Below are 19,041 nucleotides of genomic sequence, written 5' to 3' on the forward strand. Positions count from 1 at the left end.
TGGCATCAAGGCTGGCATCCCCTGGTGCTAAGCATAGGACAAAAAGAACGGAAAGATGTTTCCTGCCCCAAAGCAATTCTCCTGTAATCGTGTTACAGACATGTTGGCTGTAGCATAACCAAGCACTGTAAGACCCGTGAGAAAGCCTTCCATCTCAAATCCTACTCAAGTGCTTCAGAAAACCATTAGCAGAACCTGACCCTGGTTGTTTCTTTTCCACAGCCTCCTGAATTACCCCTATAAAATTCCTCAATAGGTTGATAAGTTCCATAAGCAGTAAGGTGGCCTGAGACTCAGAGGGGTAAATCTCATCTTCTCACTCTCCCTTGATCTCTGTCTCCTGTTCTCTGAGCTTTCAGTCTGCACTCTGCTTCTCTTCCCTCCCAAAGAAACCTAAAAATAAATAAATCCAAGAAAGAGCGGAAAAAGGAAAAGCCACCAGCCCCCAAAACAACGTGCTTAGTCATTCATGATGAATAAAAATAGTTTCCCAAATGAACAAATTGCTGAGCCAACCAGATGAACAAGTCAACTCCATAAACAAGGTTCTTGTGTTAGTGGGCTTTTGGTAAAGCCCTGAGCAGAGTTGCTTGGAGAAGGATCGGGCTCATGAAGACAGCCCGGAGGGTCAGGCCAATCATCCTGCTACTCAAGGGTATTTGTAATGAAAAATTTTATCTTCTTTGCATCAGTGGAGACATTTAATAAAGAGTGAGTTATCAAATTGCCATGTGCACCAAGTTCTGCAGAGATGGTGCAGTAAACGGGGGTGGGGGTGGTGTAAACCTGAGGATTTGCTGGTCAAGATACTGTGGGGCTGCATGCAGGCTGCTCCTGGGGTGGGGTGTGCTCTGCTCCCTGCTGAAAAAACATGGGTGGGCAATTCTGGCTCTTGGCTTCTCCATCTCTTGGCCAAGATCAAGCCTGTGATTGTTCCCAGTGAGATGTAATGCTCAGTACCCACAGTATGACTGAAGGCTTAGACACAATCCCCCCTGCGCCCGGAAACAGCGCCCTTGTATTCCTGTCAATAAATATTTGGCAGCGGATGACTTGTTCTCCCCTTGGGCTATTGAGGAACGGTGGGCTGCATGATTGGTTTTCAGGACCTAGCTAGCCCTTTTGGGTTAAATCCATCTCTTTAACGCAGGAGAACAGATGATTTGGGTATTTAGGCATCCTAGGGGAACAGAGGCTTGGGATGTGCTCGTGGGGAAATCGGCTAAGCTCTCTGTTCCTTAGATCTGTGCTCAGAAGATGGGATGGGACTTGGCTGCATCATCTTGCTTATGTAGATGATGCTTTTTTCAAAGTAGGGATTAGCTCTTATCTTCCACCTGGCACATGGGGCCTTTATTCTGCATCAGAGTCTCCAGCTCCCATACAGCAGTGCTAGGACTAAAAATTACACAGCCAGGCAAGAAGGGTGGATTTTTCCTGCATTGGAAAAAAATCCCATACCGTGTTCTTCGTCACTGGGTTCTGGGACTTCCCCAGATTTTACACCTTTTTAGGCCAGACTTAGAAACTGAAGTTCTACTTTGGCTGCTACAGGACCACTCTACATCCTAAGTCAAGCAGGAGCTTGATCTAACTGGCCCAGAGGACCAGGGGACAGCCTGAGTTCCCTGTTGGTGGACTACCCTTGGCAATGCTCAGCTAGGAAGGTGAGGTCCCAGAAGGCCATAGGCTAGGAAGGATGCTAGAAGTGCCTGCTGCCCTGGTGGCGCTAGGTCAGGCAGGTGACACTGTTATGTCACCCTGCAAAGGCTGGGTCATGTTTTAATCCACTGAACAAGACAAATCCAACAGGCTCCCGGCATGTTCCCTTATCAGAGAGAAGGGAAGGAGCCCTTCTGAAACATGCACGAGTCCACTCAAGTGGGAGACCAGACGTCCAGGGACAACAGGTTGGGGAGACACAGTCTCTGGACACTGACAAAGAGACTGGCATCTCAAACTGCTTAATGAAAGACCATTCTCAGAGTTAAGGGGGAAAATACTGTTATTTTATTTTCAATTTTCTATGAAGAGACAATAATTCTGACAGCAAATTAATTTAAAAAAACCCAGTCACACGATTATAGAGTTTGGTTTAAAAATGCAAATAAAAGAACAAGGGGAGGAGACCCACTCAGGAAACACTGCAGTGAACTGGTCCTCCAGCCTATCCTGTCACTCAGGGCATAGCTCTGGGCCACGCTCTTTCCCCAGGCAGCAGCCTCCTGCCTGCCTGCCGACCGCCACCAGCCCGGCCTGGAGTCACCGCAGAGGTACGATACAGACGGCCTAAGGCACCACACACCCAGCACAGCCACGGCCCAATGGCTGGGTCTGGGGCTGTGCTGCACGTCCTGCTTAAATCTGATGCTGCAGACATTCAAAACCCACTGCCAGGTCCACATCAAGCCTCCCCCTCACATCAGGTCTGATCAGCGGGTACCTGAGAGGCCATCTTGCCACACTGAAGAAATCCTGCGGCTGGGAAACGATGTAGCAGGACTTGGAGAAGCTTTGGGCAGTTAACTGGAGAGAAACTGAGAATCTCTGGAGAGATGCTGAGTATCTGCTGATTTTGGAGTACCTATTGAAGATTGTTTTTTTTTTTCTTTTGGTAACATGCTACTGTTCTCTGGCCAGTCTGCAACAGATGTTCTTTGGTGTTCAGACACAGGGTTCCAGATGAAGATTATGACCAGGCAGAAAAAAAAACTTTGGGAGCAGCATTTGTCACATCTGGGGATACAGGGGACAATGTCCTAAGTGTGCCCATGTCTGTCCCAGTCTCCACGTCAAATGCCTCCAAGGCAAGGCATAGTTATAATGCCAAACTTATCAGCGGCAGCACACAGGGACAGGGGACCTGCAGGCTCTGTGCTCCCACCACTCACCTCAGGACTTCTTCCCCACCTGTGCCTCTGATGCTCATGGTGAATTCAGTACTGGGGATGATGTATATGCACTTCACCAAGCAAAACCATCTATTCACTCACTGCCAAAAGACCTTTCTTGGAAAATTCCTTGGCCCCACCAGTACTGCTGGCAGGATTATCAGTGAATTTTGGGTAGTCAGGATTTTGCTGTCTGTTTAGCCTTGTCTGGGGTCATGGCTGTTGCTGATCTGGTCCTGTTGCCACACTCAGCTTTGCCCCTCACCTGCTGCCACTCCCTAACTTTAGGACCCGATCCAGCACACTGGGAAAATGAAGAGAGCCTTTTACTCCTAGCACAGGGGCTGGGATTCTTGGCAGGCTCTTTTCTGCTTCCCAGTACTGCTTAGAACTCACTTTATCATCCTCCCAGCTTCACCAGTGTTTGCCTACTGATGCCAGCCCAGCGAAGCAAGTGGCTCCATAAGCGCAGGTCTCAGCTCTCTGGGAGGATCTGTGAGCACAGCTAAATCAGCTACAACCTCTCCAAAGCAGGATTGTGCCTCACTCCATCTGCAACACAGGGTGGACATGAACAGAACTCACCAGCACTAGTAAAGCAGAAAGCAGGTACAGAGGGTGTTAAAAGCGAATCCAAGTCCAGCAGCTGCCAGAGCACGCTCCTGCCCAGGAGCCTTGCTGGCTCTGCCAACTGTCTCTTGGGTTTTGTGCAGTTTGAAAATGCTGTGAATCATGTTTCCAAAAGTTCTTGCGTGACTGACAAACAGGTACAGATTTTATCAGTATGATTTCAGCTTGTAGGTCACTTAGTTGCTTTAGGAAACATTATTCTCAACTCACTGGTTGTGGATGACGCTAGGAAGAATTGCTTTTTGGGGAACCTGGGAGAAGTTCACCGAACTTCAGAGAACTTGTGTCACATAACTTTGCTCAGCAGAAGGCTGAATTCATGGCCCTGAATTCAAATAACCTCTATTAAAACCTATCTTGACCCCCTTAATAATCACACTGCCCAGAAAGTCCCACTGGCTAGAGATCCCCTACAAATCCTTGCCCCGTTAGGTCAGGCACATGGACACAATGCCTGCCAGCTCTCTCACTAGTGCCATCCATAAACAAAACACACCACAAGAGCTCCTGGGCTCTGAAACTCATCCCTTGGGCATGCTACCATGATTCCCCCATTGCTCCAGCCCAGGACATGCTCTCCTAGGACCAAGTCAGCACAAACCGTTGAGAAATGACCTACTGGTCACTGCCTCAACTTGTTGGGGAGGGGTCATAAAGATGGATTCTCCCCCATCGTCCACTCCCCCACTTCATGAGTGAAAAAACAAGAAATAATGTGCTGTACAGCTTTCCCTATCCCTCTCCCCCAGCACAGAAGCTCAAACCCAAGAGCAGCAGCACAGCCTCTCTGCAGGAACAGAGGTACCAGGGGCTGGCTCCAGCCAGCTGCCCCTCCCCAAGGAAAGACACCAGTGCTGGGAGAGGTGAGAGGGCCTCACTCAGCTCTGAGAATCATTCTGAAAAAGAACTACTGGAAGACCTAGCAGTAAAGCAAGGGACTACTCCAGTTGGAGTTGTCAGCTAGAGACCTCTCAGCACCACTTACTCAATGGAGTGGAAAAAGTAGCTAGCAGGGCACTAATGACTATTTTCCATGTAATTTTAAACCTAGTTCCATTTCTTTTTTTTTTTCTCATTCCACTCACTGGGTTTCTAATACTGGTAACCTTTCTCTACAGCTCCCATGTGTGTGTGTAAGTGTGTGTGTGGCAGAGGCAGTGGGGGGTCATGTGTTTAGGCACTTTTGGCAAAGCCAACAGAGTTATTATCACGGTCAAAGACAGTGTAGTAGGGACCAATGAAGACATCTCCCAGGATCCAGAGTGGGCCCCCAGGGGGTGGGATGTCCAGGCCTGAAAAGCCACTCATGCACACGGTCTGTCCTCCTGAAGAAACCTAGACAGAAGAGCAAGAGCTTCAATCTGAGCAGGCCGTTCCCTTCCCTCAACCTCGCAGGCTTGGCAAGAACACCTGCAAGGATGGCTTCGCTTCAGCCTCTCCCAGTCTGAGATCCAAGATTGCAAAAGTAACTCCCAGCCCGCGGCTCCTATGGCTCCAAACCCAGCTCTCCCTCCCTTAAACACTAAAGCATCGAGTAAAGCTGCATGTGACCATAAACCTCCCAGCCCACACAGCTCTGAATTAGAGACACTGGTGAAAGTGTCCGCAAGATGGTCCTTGCAAATTGATTCTGATGGCTTAAACAACAGGCTGGTGGCCTCTGCTATGACATGACTGGCCTCATGGCACCACAGTCCAGCAGGAAAGAGCTAAATGTTTGTATAAGGTGATGCAACAGCCTGCCACCCCTTCCTCTCCCATCCTACCATCCCTCATGAGAATTATGCATGGGGTCTCATCCCTGAGAGACTTCGGTGAGGTTGCCTGCATCCATCATCTGTGCCACCACCCCAACACACCAATCTTTCAGACTTTTTCCCAAGGACCAGAACTGCTTTGGCTGCTCTTGTGTTTTGGATTTCATGGCTGAGGTTTGAGCAGCAGAGGCAAAAGTCAGGCCTTGGGGGAGAAGCATAAGTCTGGCAAAAGCTGCCTGGACATACCTTGAGGATATACTGCTCTCCTGTGAGATCGTAGGGCTTCCCTCCTAGTGTTATTGTGATGATAGGCAGTGTTGGCACTTTATCACAGGGGACCAGGTACTGAAATGGCAACAATAAAGGCTTTAGATGGGAGCTCCCATGCTCTCTCAGGAAAGGGCACAGTCTTTCTTGGGCACAATCATATCTTTGCTGTGGCTTTCCCCAAACCCAGCTCATCTCAGGGTACAGGAGAAGCTTGAGCTGGGTTAAGTAGGCTGCTCCTTGCCTAGGGCTGCAAGCTGAGGGGCCAGAGGACTTTATGGATAGAGATGGAGCCAAAGAATATCGGATTCAGCTTTTGGCTCTGCTGAGCCCCAGGGTGCAACAGCTGATGTGGCACAGCTGGGGGTCTTTACCACAGGAGAGGCAGCTGTGGCTCAATACAGCCTACAGACATACATAGGGACTCAAGATGTAATGAACAGATAAAGCCAGTTCCATTAACACTGGCAAGTCCTGGGGATGATGGCAGGCCTAAGCCAGCTGTTGCTGCAGCATGGGGTCTCTGACACTGCAGAAATGCCTTACAAGTGCTTATGGCTCTGTGCTTTGTGAGGGATTTCAGAGCAAGGCATTTTTTCTAGAGGGCCTTTATAATCCATGTTCTTCCACAATTTCAGGGAGGAGAGATAACCTTGTGAGATTAGCTCTGATGGTTAAAAACTTCGCAGCAAAGGGTTGTCATTTGCAGTAAATATACTTGTATTAAAGCGTCTCTGGACTCACATTAATGTGAATCCTTGGCCTTGGCTGCAACTCAGACCCCTTCTCTTCCACCTCCCAGAGATGGGTGGCAGAGGTGACCCAAAGTCTCTGAAAGTTCATGGGACCCAGGCCTTCTACCATGAGCAGGGTAGTGAATGGTACCCAGGGTCAAAAGATGAAGGAGTCCCTGCTGTGCCAGAGACTTTTCCAGGAGCACAGGCTGGGAATGGAGATCAAAGGGAGCAGAACACTTGCATCTCAACAAGCATCTGGGTTCAAAGTAGGGTGTAAGAGCAGATGCTATGGTGGCCATAGATACCTATATTGTCAGCCTGGCCTCACCTCGCCTTTGATGAGTGGTTTTGCACCGATGGCTTTCTGTAGGGCCAGTGATGAGTGAGGTTCCCGTGTCCACAATGGCCTCGCAGCCACTGTTGCACAGAGTTGTCCCGTTGCCAACCTGCACCCTGGGGAGANAGGGTGTAAGAGCAGATGCTATGGTGGCCATAGATACCTATATTGTCAGCCTGGCCTCACCTCGCCTTTGATGAGTGGTTTTGCACCGATGGCTTGCTTTAGGGCCAGTGATGAGTGAGGTTCCCGTGTCCACAATGGCCTCGCAGCCACTGTTGCACAGAGTTGTCCCGTTGCCAACCTGCACCCTGGGGAGAGATGCCCAGGCAGAAGACAATCCTTAGAGGCCTCCCACTGAAGGCTGCAGGAAGCAGCAGGCAAAGAGTTGATGGCTGAGCCCAGGAAGTACACAGGCACACAAGGGAGACCTGTGACAGACACCCAGGAAGAAGAGATGCCCAGAAATACTGATGCAGCACCAACTCAGTGCACAGACCCCCTGGCTCCCTGTCATTCCCTCATGATTGAGCAGGTGCCTTGAGGTGTTGCTGCATTTCTGCAGAGAGTCTGGACCACTTCCTGCGCACCGTGCCTGCTACCCACACTCCAGAACAAGCACCGCAGCTGATGGACAAGGGAGCGAGCTAAGGGCAATGCATTATGGACTTGTATGGCTTGTGCTACTGCAAAAACCAAAGGGTTAAAGGGGTGGTGTAACAACTGTGGGCAAGGGAAGGGTTCCTGTACAAAGAAGAGGCATGACAGGAGCTGTTTGGCTTCCTCACCCGCATCGCATTTCACAGCAGTGCAGACAAACAAAGCCTTCCAGCCAAGGGTCTGCCACACTCTGCCAACGCAGCAGGGCTGGGGGAAAATGAGAACTAAAACCCTGCGCTGGGGAGGGATGTGATTCCCAGCAAAAAGGACACACTCTGATCACAGGCCACTTTTAAGTTCCCATCACGTGGGAAAGCTCAGAATAGACCGTGAGGCTGGCGGACGGCAGCTCAGCCTGCTCTCCTCCCCTCTGCCTCCAACAATGCGCGCTGATTGCTGCGCCGTGCCCTTCAGTCAAGGGCTGGCTTCCTGCGGCCTCATCCTGCTCCTCTGGAGCTGTCTGCAAGTGAGCCAGGCAGCTCAGGCCTTGCTAAGAGCTGAGCAAAACTGGGGTTTAACACATGAGGTTCGCCCTGCCTGCAAGGAGGACACACTGGTGTTTTTCCCCCACTTTGCAGGGACACAGTAGGTGTTTTTAAGGGTCGAGCCATAAAAAAAAAAAAGGAACGGATTTTGCAGAACACCTCCTTATGGCTTCTGCCTCTCCTCCCAGCGACAAACAACCCAGGTTGGGATTTTAATCTGCTTTTTTTGGTGTGGATGTGTTGCAGGGATAGAGATGATTCCTTTTGGGGGGATCTCAGCCCCACCCCAGGCATGTGCTGTCTGCACATGTGACCCCATGAGTGTAGTCTGGTGGAGAGGGGGAACTTACGAGTCCATGTGGATCTGCCAGTAAGCCTTGCGTGTGACATTCATCCAGCTGAACTCGCCGGTGTAATACTTGGGATCGGTCCCTCCCAGGAGCAGCTCACCACCGGGCTGAGCACTGGGGTCTCTGAAAAACAACACCCAAACCTGTGAACATCAGGGGTAGGGTGAGAAAACCCCCCTTAACGTGACTCCAAAATACATGCTGGGATGCTTGGGAGTGAAGCACAGCCTTAGCAGCATTGGAGATGGACAACTTACATTGAGCTGTGTTATGTCAACAGAAGGACAGATACTGTGAGATAGACTGGGCTGGGGAAACGGGAATATTTTGGTCCAAAGCATCCTGAAGCTTTTCCCCTAGTGCTTTCTCACAGACACCTGATGAAACTTGTGGCAGAGAAGGGGGATGGCAAAGGGAAATTGAGCACTGACACAAGGATGCCCCAAATATCTGCTTGTAAAAAGTGCCTGTGCAGGGCTGGACAAGGCTGATGCAGGGTTAGGTTATCTGCACTTGACACTGTGCCAACCAGCAGCCTTGGAGTGAATTCTCAAGGTTACCATCAGATAGGAGCTCACTGCCAAGCAGATGGGAAGAAATATGGTGATGGGGGAGGGCTGGTGCTTGAACAGCCAGCAGCAGCTCTCTCTGCCCTCCCCACTCCTGACGTGCTACTTTTTGAGCTGAAGTAGTTCAGAGTCCCTGCTGCAGTGACAGGAGGGTGATGGGGTGTCCTGGGGGGAGCAGCAGTGGGTGGGAAGGTGCTAAAAGCTGCAGATTATTTCCCAGGGGGTGAGAGAGAACATTAGCCCCATCATTAGTGAAGACTGGTGGGGGTCACACTTGCCTGGGGGGTGGCCATGTGGCTTAGGGATTTTGGCAGCAGACTGGGGCAGTGTTTACCCCTCTAAAGGGGACTGCACAAGCAGCGTGCAATTTCATGATCGCAGCCCTGTTTATTTTTTTTTCTCTTCCCTCTGGAATCATCTTTTCTCTTCATCTGTTAAAAAAACTGGTTGCAGATCTACCCAGCTTTTTATCAGTAAAATAGCTGCATTTCTACTTCCCTTCTTGTTACTCCAAAGCAGTAAACAGAAGAGATTTTGGCCTGACTGCTCCTGCAAGCAGAACTTGCTGAAGCTTACCCAACTGGGAAGCGCTGGCCAGAGTGTAAAATAGCAGATGACAAGAGGTACTATTGGGAGACAGAGAAAAGCCCTCTTGGCTTGCCCTCACAATGAGAGGGCAAGTGGAGTACTGCCAAATCCACCAAATCCAACACTACCTGTTCAGGTAGAAAGAGAACACATTTTTCTCGATCAGCTTCTGTTCCATGATGTTATCAAAGAAAGGGGTGACCTGGTCCACAGAGATCCTTGGGTATGCCATGCCCAGGATGCCGTCAAACTTGGCAGCGATGAATGTCATGCCTGGCTGCTTCACGGCCTCCCCAAAGATCTGATGCTTGATTTTCAAGTTACCGAGCTGCGGGGAGATGGGGAAGGAAGGGAAAAGCAGACTGTAAAGAAAACTGACACAGGGGACCAGGTTGGTAATGGTATCTCACTGAACACAGGCTGTAGTGCGTCCCTCAGTGTGCTGCCACACTCCTGCCTGATTTCAGTGTTGCGTTTGTAGGCAGCTGCCAAAACCAGATACCCCAGTACCACCCTTGTCAGGGGAAGAGACAGACAACTCTGGCTGCACAGCGGAACCTCCTTATTCCCTGCAAGGCTCAGCACACCTTTAAGGGCAGGAGCCTCCCTTTGCTCTTCACCCACCTCACTCAGCCCTTTTAGCTTTTTCCTGGGTCCCAGCACTGGCCATGCCATTCTGCAGCTCCTCCTCTTTGCACAGAGGGACCCATATCGCTTTGTCTCCTCTACATCCCTTCCCCTATCACCTACTTCATCATTTCCTCCCAGTCTGAAGAGCTCTTGTGCTGCATCTTTAATCCTCTTCCCCACCCTGGACATCTTCTAAGTCATCTCTGTATCCTGCCTCCTGGGGTGCTGCACCCATCAGCAGTTGGGAGCACAAATCCCTCTCACCTCTGACCACAACCCCTATGATCTCCTCTACATAAGGAATTTCCCCAGGACATTGCTGCATCTCTTGTAAGAGCCACCACCCTGCAGAGACCTCCCGTGGGAAAGGAGAAGACCAGCCAAGAAAGCGAGGTTGAGCCCAAAGCACAAAAATAGCAAGTGGAGTACTGAGAATTCAAAGGTCACCGCTTTTGCCAGCCATGAGAAGGACTGGCATTCCCCACTGGAAAGCTGAAACGCCTTGCAAGGGCAGATCCCCGGAAAGAAGACTGCAGAAAGCAGGACAGCTCTGTTGATGAGGAGCAGGACGCATCTGCTGGCTCCTGGCTCGAGCAGTTCAGGAGGTTTGTGCTGACCACAGGCAATTTTAGCATCCATGCTAGGACAATTTCAGCCTCTCAGCCTGCAGCCGGCAGCCCTGTAGTGAACCAGGCTGGACTGACAAGCTGGCCTCTCCTACCTGATGGCAGATAACGATCCCTGTAAATTACTAATATACCCTCAGGGCTAGACACTGCAAGGCTGGGATGGCAGCGCTGCCTTTAATGGTATTGGAGGATTGCACTAGGAAAGGGTGATCGAGCCTTACAAAAGCTGAAAGCCACAGGGCAGGATGTGGGGTGAAAGAGTACAGCAATGCATCCGCTCGCTGGCACGTGGCGAGTGCTCCAGTTGTTTGCTGCAGGTTTACAAAAGCCACCACTCGGCACAGCTGGTCCTGCAGCAGCTCAGAAAGTTCAATAAAGCTTCCACTTAAAAGAAAGTAAAATGCAATGGATTGATAACACTGAGCACCAGATTTGTTTGGGTATTGCCCTGCTTGCACATCCCAAGGGGGAGGCAGGTATCTGCCCAGTTATAGGGTCTCAGCAGACCCTGCCTGCGCTTGGTCCTCAGCAGGACAGAAACCCAAGACCATCTATAGCAGAGTGCTGCTGCCAGGTGACAGATCTTTGTCTCTGTCGCTCTCCTGGTTCTTGCCCAGACACAGAGCAATTGAAAATCATGATCAGTAGATGGCTGTGTAGTGGCTGCCCTCCAGGACTTTGCAGACAGGTGTTGGTACCCCACAGCTCATCTGACCTCCTTGTTAGGGGCCTCAGGCAGTGGGCAAGCGCTGGATGGCAAAGGCAGACTTATGAGGTGAGGGCCTCTGTGGCACAGCTTGGCACCAGGGCTCAGGGTGCAGAAGCACAGGGGAGAGGCAAGGAAGGGCATCTCCTGTGTGGTGTATCTGCACTGCAGTCTTGGGAGAGACCTCATGCCCCATGGCCAGCAAATTCCCTCTGCTGTCCTTGAAGGACATCCCAAGGTCAGGCTGCAATAAAGGGATGAGATGCCTGAGCAGCAGAGGGCGGCTGGCTGAACCTGCTGCTCTTGGGAGAGCAAGCAGCGCTGGAGAGTGTGGCGCTACAGGGCATCGCTCCTCCACAGAAGGAGAGAGGACGTTTCATGTGAGCTCATCACCCTCCCAAAAAGAAATTCAGGACTGAGGGACTCTGGACTACCTGACAATCAACAGCTTTTGGTGAGATATCTGGAGCCAAGTAGGTCACACTGAACACTATTTCCAACGCCTGTATTGCCAGACTGCACCTGACTGGGAGCTTGCCTATGGCATGCTGTGAATCAGAGGACACATCTTAGTGTCCAAGCTGAAGTTCCCCAACCCTCTGAGCTGCCCTTGCTCCTGCGTACTACAAGCCTGACACTGCTCAGCTACACGCAGCAGTTTTCTCTTGTTTCTGCGCAGACAGAAACCAAGTGCTACAAGCTGTGCTGTTTGCCAAGAGCCATCCCCACTTCCCAAACAAACTTAGGCACAAAATCCTCACTCTGAGCTGCCAGGAAGTGGAGAGCTAATTAGCAAGCAGGCATTAGGGTGACAATTACAAACCAAAAAAAGATAAAATGCTGCAATTTTCCTTCTGATTCACTTCAGCCCCTGCATTAAGCTGGAAAGCGCCTAAATCAGCCCACACTTTCTAAGGACAGTAAAGTTTGCTGTTTGCCTTGCTGCCTCTTTGGATGCATTGTAGAGCCAAAGGCTGGTGCTTCCAGGCTAGACTGAGATTTTCATGCAATAAGGATGAGCTAAAGAATGCACCTTGTCTGAGTCACACACCTTAGGCTTCTCTTGGATATTTTTCTTTTGATTCTTATGAAATTGGTAAGCCAATACTTTTCAGCTGAACCTACACAGAAATGTCCAAATCCCTAGATTTATATCCTTAATTAAAAACTTCTGCTTTGTCTTTCCCCCCCTGCAAAGCAAGCATATGCTCTTAACCCTGCCAGGAGACTGAGTAATCTGAGAGCACATGCACCATTGAGGTTCAGCAGCTGGCAAACTCTTATGAGCATCTGGACCTGGGAGGGAGAAAGCTATGAAAGGCACCTGCCCTTCACAAGACAGAAAGCTCAGCCTTTGCTCACTGAAAAGGAAACTCTGAGAAGCAACCACCAACACCCCAGCTAATTCAAGCTGGGGAACCTCCCCCCAGGGTGTTACCCAGCCTTTGCAAACATGAGCACCGGTTCTTGACACGAGACCAGGATGGGGCAGTCAAGAGACAACTTCTGGCCTGTGTTTGGGAAGCTGCCCATGTGGACATCCACTAATGTGTGGATACTGTCCAGGAACAAGCTGGGCACCACCAGCAGCCTGTGCAGTGGTGCTGGCATGTGCTTGGGCTGAGAAGTTTCTACAGTCATGAGGAAGAGGGTTGGAGAGATGGCCAGAAACCATGTTTGCAGGGCACCATGCATGCAGTCCCTGCTCCCAGCCTGCTGACTTGCAGATTAATACCTTCCCCCTTGTCTGCCTGCCATGGTCATTGTCACCTCCACAGTCATAATCACCATATCATTTCAAAGCACTTGGAAACACAGCACTGAAGCATGCTCTATATGAGCAGGACGCTCAAGGAGGGAGACCTGTTGAAGTCAAACACCTTCAAGTACTCTACTGAACGGAGTCTGGGGCAGCTCGGGGCAAGGGCGGCTGTAACTCACCGTGACTATATCCTCGCTGAGGAACCCAGAAAGGCTCCCTGTCCCATAGTGGATGGAAAATGAGGTGCCATTCTTCACGTAAGTGCTGGATTTAGAGGAGTCGTACTTATGGTGCAGCACTGCAGTCAGGAAGGGGGACACAGGGGGACACATGGCATTAGTGCTCCTTGATACCTACAGTTCCCCGATACCTAACCCTACACCACCCAGCTTATCCGGACAAATGGACACTCAGTGATGTGAAGGTGGGCCTGAACCCAGCATTTACCAAGCCCAGACTGCTTAACAAAGCATTTCCAATGTCTGGGGAATTAGGTGGGCAGATCCAATTCAGGCTGTTAAATCGGATTTGGCCACTGGTTATTAAAAGCCTAGCAGTTATCTGGCTGGTGTGACAGGGTGCGTTAGCAGAGCAAAACATGTACCCCTCCATGTCCTGGAGAACTAGGGTGGCTTCAAATGCAGCCTGCTCTGGGCATGAGCATTTTCTCCTCATGGACTTACCTGTTTTACTAAGACTACTTGAAATTTTTTTTTTTTTTTTGAAGAGAGAGGGCTCAAAATATTCTTTTATTTGCAGAGGAGAAGGGTTTTCCCCTAGTCTAAGCTGCTTTTCCTCTTGGATAGATTGAGAGCTGTAAGATATCTGTGGTTTTACGGCCAGGCAGATTCCTCCTCCACAGACTCCTCCCAAGTCACGAGTTGGCCAGCGCAGCTCCATGACTGCTTGCTGAGCAGAGCAGATGCTGGCTGAGGACCAGCTGAGCCGTACAGAAACCAACATTCTAGACGGGGCTTTCCCTGGCTAGGCTGTCTGGGTCCCAGTTTGGTTCCCAGTCTGGCAGGAGGTTAAAATCCTTGTATACTCATAAAATGAGCCCTTTGGTCCGAGCACCTCACAAGCCACTGCCTTGAGAAACCTTCTCCCTGCTACACATCAAGAACCCCCAAGACAGACCAGGTCTGGACCTCCCTACCTGTGTCCTAAATCTCATTTCACACAAGCAAAAAGGAGATCTGTCTCCTCTCTGGGCACTACAGGGCCATAGAAGAAGTCAAAATTTCCACCCTACTCCCAGTGAGCACTGTGGAATGCTTTTCATGGTTGCATCTGTTGACTCCACAGGTTTCTCCACTCTGCTTAAGCAGCACAACTGGTGGCTTTTAAATGGCATTTTGCCATAGCCAGGTTTGACACCTTTGGCTGCGGAGGTTTATTGCATAGGAATGCCACAGAGCAAAAAAACTTGTAGTCCCTAAGATTTTCTCATCTCATTGTGCCTACCTGGCTCTTGTTAATTATAACTCCATAAACATGCATGCACATGCTCTGTGCAGCAATAAACCAGAAACTAGGACAGTTTGTATCAGATCTGGCAAGAGGCTGACTTAAAAAAAGTCAGCCTTGCGCAATGGGGTAACAGCAGCATTGGTCTATAATCTGGGGAGAAACATCACAACCTATGATGCTGCTCCTCTGCTGCAGTGCCAAAGCTGTTGGAGAAGATTTGGCCTGTGTGTGGATGACTTGGAAGGGGAAAAAAAAAAACAGGAAGGGACTAATGAAGGATGGGTGCAGGAGGTTGGAATTGTGTTTCCAGTTCTAACCCTAAAGAGCCCATGAGCCTCTGGCAAGCCCTTTCATGTTGCTGCCTCAGTTTCTCCTCTTGCAAAGCAAGGATCTGCATTTTGCAGGGAAGAAGACGTTGAGCAGTTCTTGGCACCTGTAAACACTTACTGCAGGCGATGTCCATTATGGAACAGTGCACAGATGGCACCCAGAGGTTGGAGGAGCCAGTGTCAAAGATCACAGTGAAATTCTGAGGGGGGGTCCCGATGCCAATTTCGCCGAAATACTGGGCCTGCAAAGGAGGTGAAGGAAGCCATGAGCAGAGGGAGCTGGCTAAAAGCAGGGATTAAAGACCAAAAATCTCTTAGGGTTGAATAGGGGCTCAGCTTCTTATCTAGACACTCCCCCCCTCTTGTTTTTGGCACTGATGGGCTCCCAGCCTTTGTTCTCTGGAAGGGAGGCTCCCCTTCAGTGTTCACAACTCATTACAGTGGGTGTGAAAAGGATAAATCCAGGACAACTGGGATGGGTGTGTGCAGGGGAGGACATTTGGGACACGGAAACAGGGAAGAAGAGAAGAGGGAAGGTCTGCAGGCTAGCATGAAGTTCACTATAAGGAAGAGAAAAAATATGGAAGGAAGCCAAGCAAAACACCTGCATTATTGAAAAGCTGAAACTGGCTGGGAAGCAGCTTTGCTGGTGGGTTCACAAAGGAGCTGTGGGTTGCAGCGAGCAGCAGCTCTGCCCACCACAGGTGAGGTACAGCTGCCGGGGCTTTTGGCGCTTGCTGGTGAGTTCCCAGGGTGGGGAGGAATAAACAATTGCTCAGTCATGGGACCTGGAAGACTGGAGGAGTGATGGGAGCAAAGGGCATCAACAGCACCACCAGAGGTGGATTTAGGCCTGCAGGATGAAAGTCTGGGAGATGTCCCTGTGGCACAGGTATTTGACTGCACCTCTGCTGGGACTGGAAAAAACCTGAATGGCTGAGCTGTTTGCAAGGCATCCCTCTACCTGCAGAGGACAGGATGAACAGGGAATAACAGGCAGGTCCCCTTTCTGGGGCCTATTTTTATGGACCTATTTTATCCCAGTCCTACCGAACAGGCAGAGGGCTGTGTCATGCCTGGTGAGCAGCTGGATCAGAGTCCTGGAGAGAAGGCTGCTAGTAAGGAAAGTCAGCCAGTAGCCTTTCCAAACCCCCCATGCACTTAATTAAGGTGCAGGGAGAAAACAGGATTATCAAAGCTGTTTACCTCCTGTGCACTTAGTTTGCAAGTAATTAACAAGCCTTTGCAATTAGCCAAAATGGGAAGGCAGCACTTGTTTTTCAGTGTTTCTGTAATTATTGCTGGGGCTTGAAAATCAACCCCCATACAGGGGCCCTGTACCTCACATACACAGACCCACAAAGGGTCCCAGGGCTAGCATGGAACATATGAGGCAGTCAAGGGCAGGTTGAGCCTTTTGTCCTAACAGTTCCTCCAGCGGCAAAAGCCTTTTCAGCCAGGCCGGGAGGGACCCAAAGGTTCCTTATCTCCCACCACAGGTTGTGCTGGTGGCCCTATGACAAGGGAGAACAGTCCTTCCCTAATGCAGTCTGAGTTGTGGTTGCAAGAGACAACACCGTGACACAACCGCTAGTGCCCTGGCTTTCAACACCACCAACTGAAACAGCGGTGGCCCTTCCCAGCACAGGACGGTGCTGACTGGGTGACAAGAGCTCCTAGAGAAGGGAAGCAGGGGGAAATATCCTGAATTAATGCCCAGATATCTGGGGCTAGCTTTATTCTGACAGCCAGTGCTCACATCTTACTCTGCCAAGAGTGGTGAAGGTACCCAGTGAGGCACCCAGAAATAGTAAACCCCACACGTGTCTGGCAGCTGGGCAAGGGCAAACTTCATGCCCTTTATCTGGCTTCTCTTTTCACCACCATGAAGGTCCCCTTGTTCCCTAAGTTGCTGAGAAGAAACTGGAGGTGCAGGGTGGCTTTTCCCAAGGCAGTACAGAATATGAAGAATAGTGAGAGGAAGGGTCCTGCATCCCCAGTCCTGTAACAAGCTGGCTCCCAGTCTGAGCCTTCTTCCTCTACCCCGTGCTCACTCTTTTATGCCCCAACACCTCAAGGAGTGGAGCATGATTTTTATGCCCCTGTCTTGCCAAAAGTATTACCCAAATGGGCTAGGAAGGACTGCAAGTGAGCAAGCCCCTATTTACAGTCGTTAATTACTGACAAAGGGGAAAGGAAATAGGTCACAAACTGAAATGCTCTTGCTTGGGTGGCAGGGGGTTGTTTGCTGTTGTCATTATTATTATAATTATTAGTATTAGTATTTTTGATTTAGTAACGATGGGAAGCACCTTTTGACACCCACCCACTAAGCCATGGAGGTGCATGAATCTGTCCTATGAGACCAACATCTCTCCCTCCTTTACCTTCCCAGCTGTGGTGGGACAGTGAGGCTGGCAAGTCCCACCATGCCCTTGGGATGGATACCCCCAGAAGTGACAGCTGCTGCCTGACACCGTGCTGGGGTCCACTGCAGTGAGGGGGTGGTTGGCAGGGGGTTGTTACTCACATCCATGTAGTTCTTCAAAATCTCTGGAGTGGGCTCCTTATTGGCGAAGCCCAGCTTGAACTTGAGGACCTGGGTGAGGGCATTCACATCTGGGATCTCGCTGCCCACCTCATTCAAAATCCGCCGCATGGAGGCGAACTTGGTCAGGGGGATCCTGTGTGGGGAAGGTAAACACCCACCTGTTAAACAGGTATGTGTTAAGGGAGGGGGGCCCGTAGAGGGGGGGCAGCAGGGCTCCACTGAAAACAGGGGACATGCCAGCACGAGGTGGATGAGGTTTGGGCTCCTGCCAGCACCCCGTGCTGGACCCCCACGCTGTGCTGTGCTGAGTGCTTTCCCCAAAGCCGGGAGGAGTAGGGAGAAGAGAGGGGTGGGGGTGGCTGCCAAAGGTCACCAGGTGTAGCGGAAGCTGGAGCGAGGCCCCTCCATGAGCAGGGAGAGCTTCAGCCCTTAAACCCCCATAGGAAGGGGTCCCAGACCTTGCCCCGCACCGTGTGGGAGTGCTGCCAGAGAAGCCCGCAGGCCAAGGCTGCAGCAGCATCGGGGGCGCCTGTCCCATGTCCCCCGCTCCACCCGGGCGGCTCAGCAGCCCCTGAGGAACCCCCATGCCTCACCTGATGAGGGCGGCGCAGGACCCGGCCAGGGCGAGCAGCAAGAGGAGGCCGCGGGGCCCCATGGCGGCAATGGCGCTGGCGGCGGCGGTGACGGCGGTCAGAGGCTGGAGGGTCCCGACGCTGAGAGGCCGCGACGCCGCTCCCGGGCTGCCGTCCCTGTTTTTGTAGGCACGGTGGCCCCTCTCCAGGGATTTCTCGAGTCAGCTGACGGTCTAAAATTGCAACGGGAGGCGTCACGTGAGGGCGGGCCGGGGCGGGGCGGGGAGCGGGACCGGGACCGGGGGCGCCGCCTCACGGCCCCCCCCGGGCTGACCCCCGGCGCCTCGGGCCGTGACTCAGCCCCCGCGAAACGGGAATAAACAGCATGAAATCAGTCACGAGGGGCCCGCCCGGCCGCGCGCGCTCCTTCTGCCCTGACTTTAGCTTCCCCCTCTTGGGTGGTTTTTTGTTCTTTCCAGGTTTTCCGGCCTTTTTTCGCCCCCCCCGGAGAGTGGTGTGGGGGGACGCACTCCCCAGCCAGCGGCCACCGAAACCCCGCGGAGCGCAGGGCCCTCCCAAGCCGGGCATGGCGAGGCCTAGGCTGCTCTCGGACCTCGGTCACTCACCAGGGGAGTTTCATTCTGCACCTCCCGCCCCGGGGGGCCGTGGCAGCCCCCCCAAGCCCCGTGCTTCTCCCTGGCCACAGGACACCTCCAATCTGGGGGGACTCATCCCTCCGAGCTGGGGGTTTCTGGGGAAGATGGGCATATAACTTGGCCACAGCTTTTTTTTTGGGTGGCGCTGGAGGGGTGTCAAGCCATATGTGCCACCCTTCAAAATGCACTGTGGCAGTGCCGGGAGGGCACTGGCCACCAGCACGCTGCAGTCAATCCCCTGGTCCCCCGTTTGTAGGGCTGAACATCAGGGATCACCGGGATGAGCTCTTTGCCCCCACCGGGGTATCACGGCAAGGCTCACAGGTGCCACGGTGCTGGCTCGTGAGAGCTAATCTCTGCCCGGTTTGCCCCAACCGAGCTTTTACAGAGCCACAAGACCCACTGGAAAAACAATATAAACGAAACCGGATTTACAGACATTTTTCCTTCCAGGTCCTGAGGGCT

At 51.6% G+C, this 19,041-nt stretch overlaps 1 protein-coding gene across 1 annotated transcript; it reads right to left on the minus strand.

The window, feature by feature from the left end:
- Positions 1–1,987: 1,987 nt before the first annotated feature.
- CTSD (cathepsin D) lies at positions 1,988–18,306 on the minus strand. The gene is made up of 10 exons (XM_017811290.1): positions 17,942–18,306; positions 17,328–17,481; positions 14,916–15,039; positions 13,178–13,296; positions 9,400–9,599; positions 8,115–8,237; positions 6,845–6,930; positions 6,611–6,669; positions 5,525–5,623; positions 1,988–4,856 (listed from the first exon to the last, which is right to left on the minus strand). The coding sequence occupies exons 1-10, from the start codon at positions 18,001–18,003 to the stop codon at positions 4,695–4,697; spliced, it is 1,188 nt and encodes a 395-aa protein (XP_017666779.1). The 5' UTR covers positions 18,004–18,306; the 3' UTR covers positions 1,988–4,694.
- Positions 18,307–19,041: the final 735 nt, after the last annotated feature.

Source organism: Lepidothrix coronata, unplaced genomic scaffold, assembly GCF_001604755.1.
Source record: "Lepidothrix coronata isolate B3197 unplaced genomic scaffold, Lepidothrix_coronata-1.0 Scaffold1, whole genome shotgun sequence".
NCBI classification, from domain to species: Eukaryota; Metazoa; Chordata; class Aves; order Passeriformes; family Pipridae; genus Lepidothrix; species Lepidothrix coronata.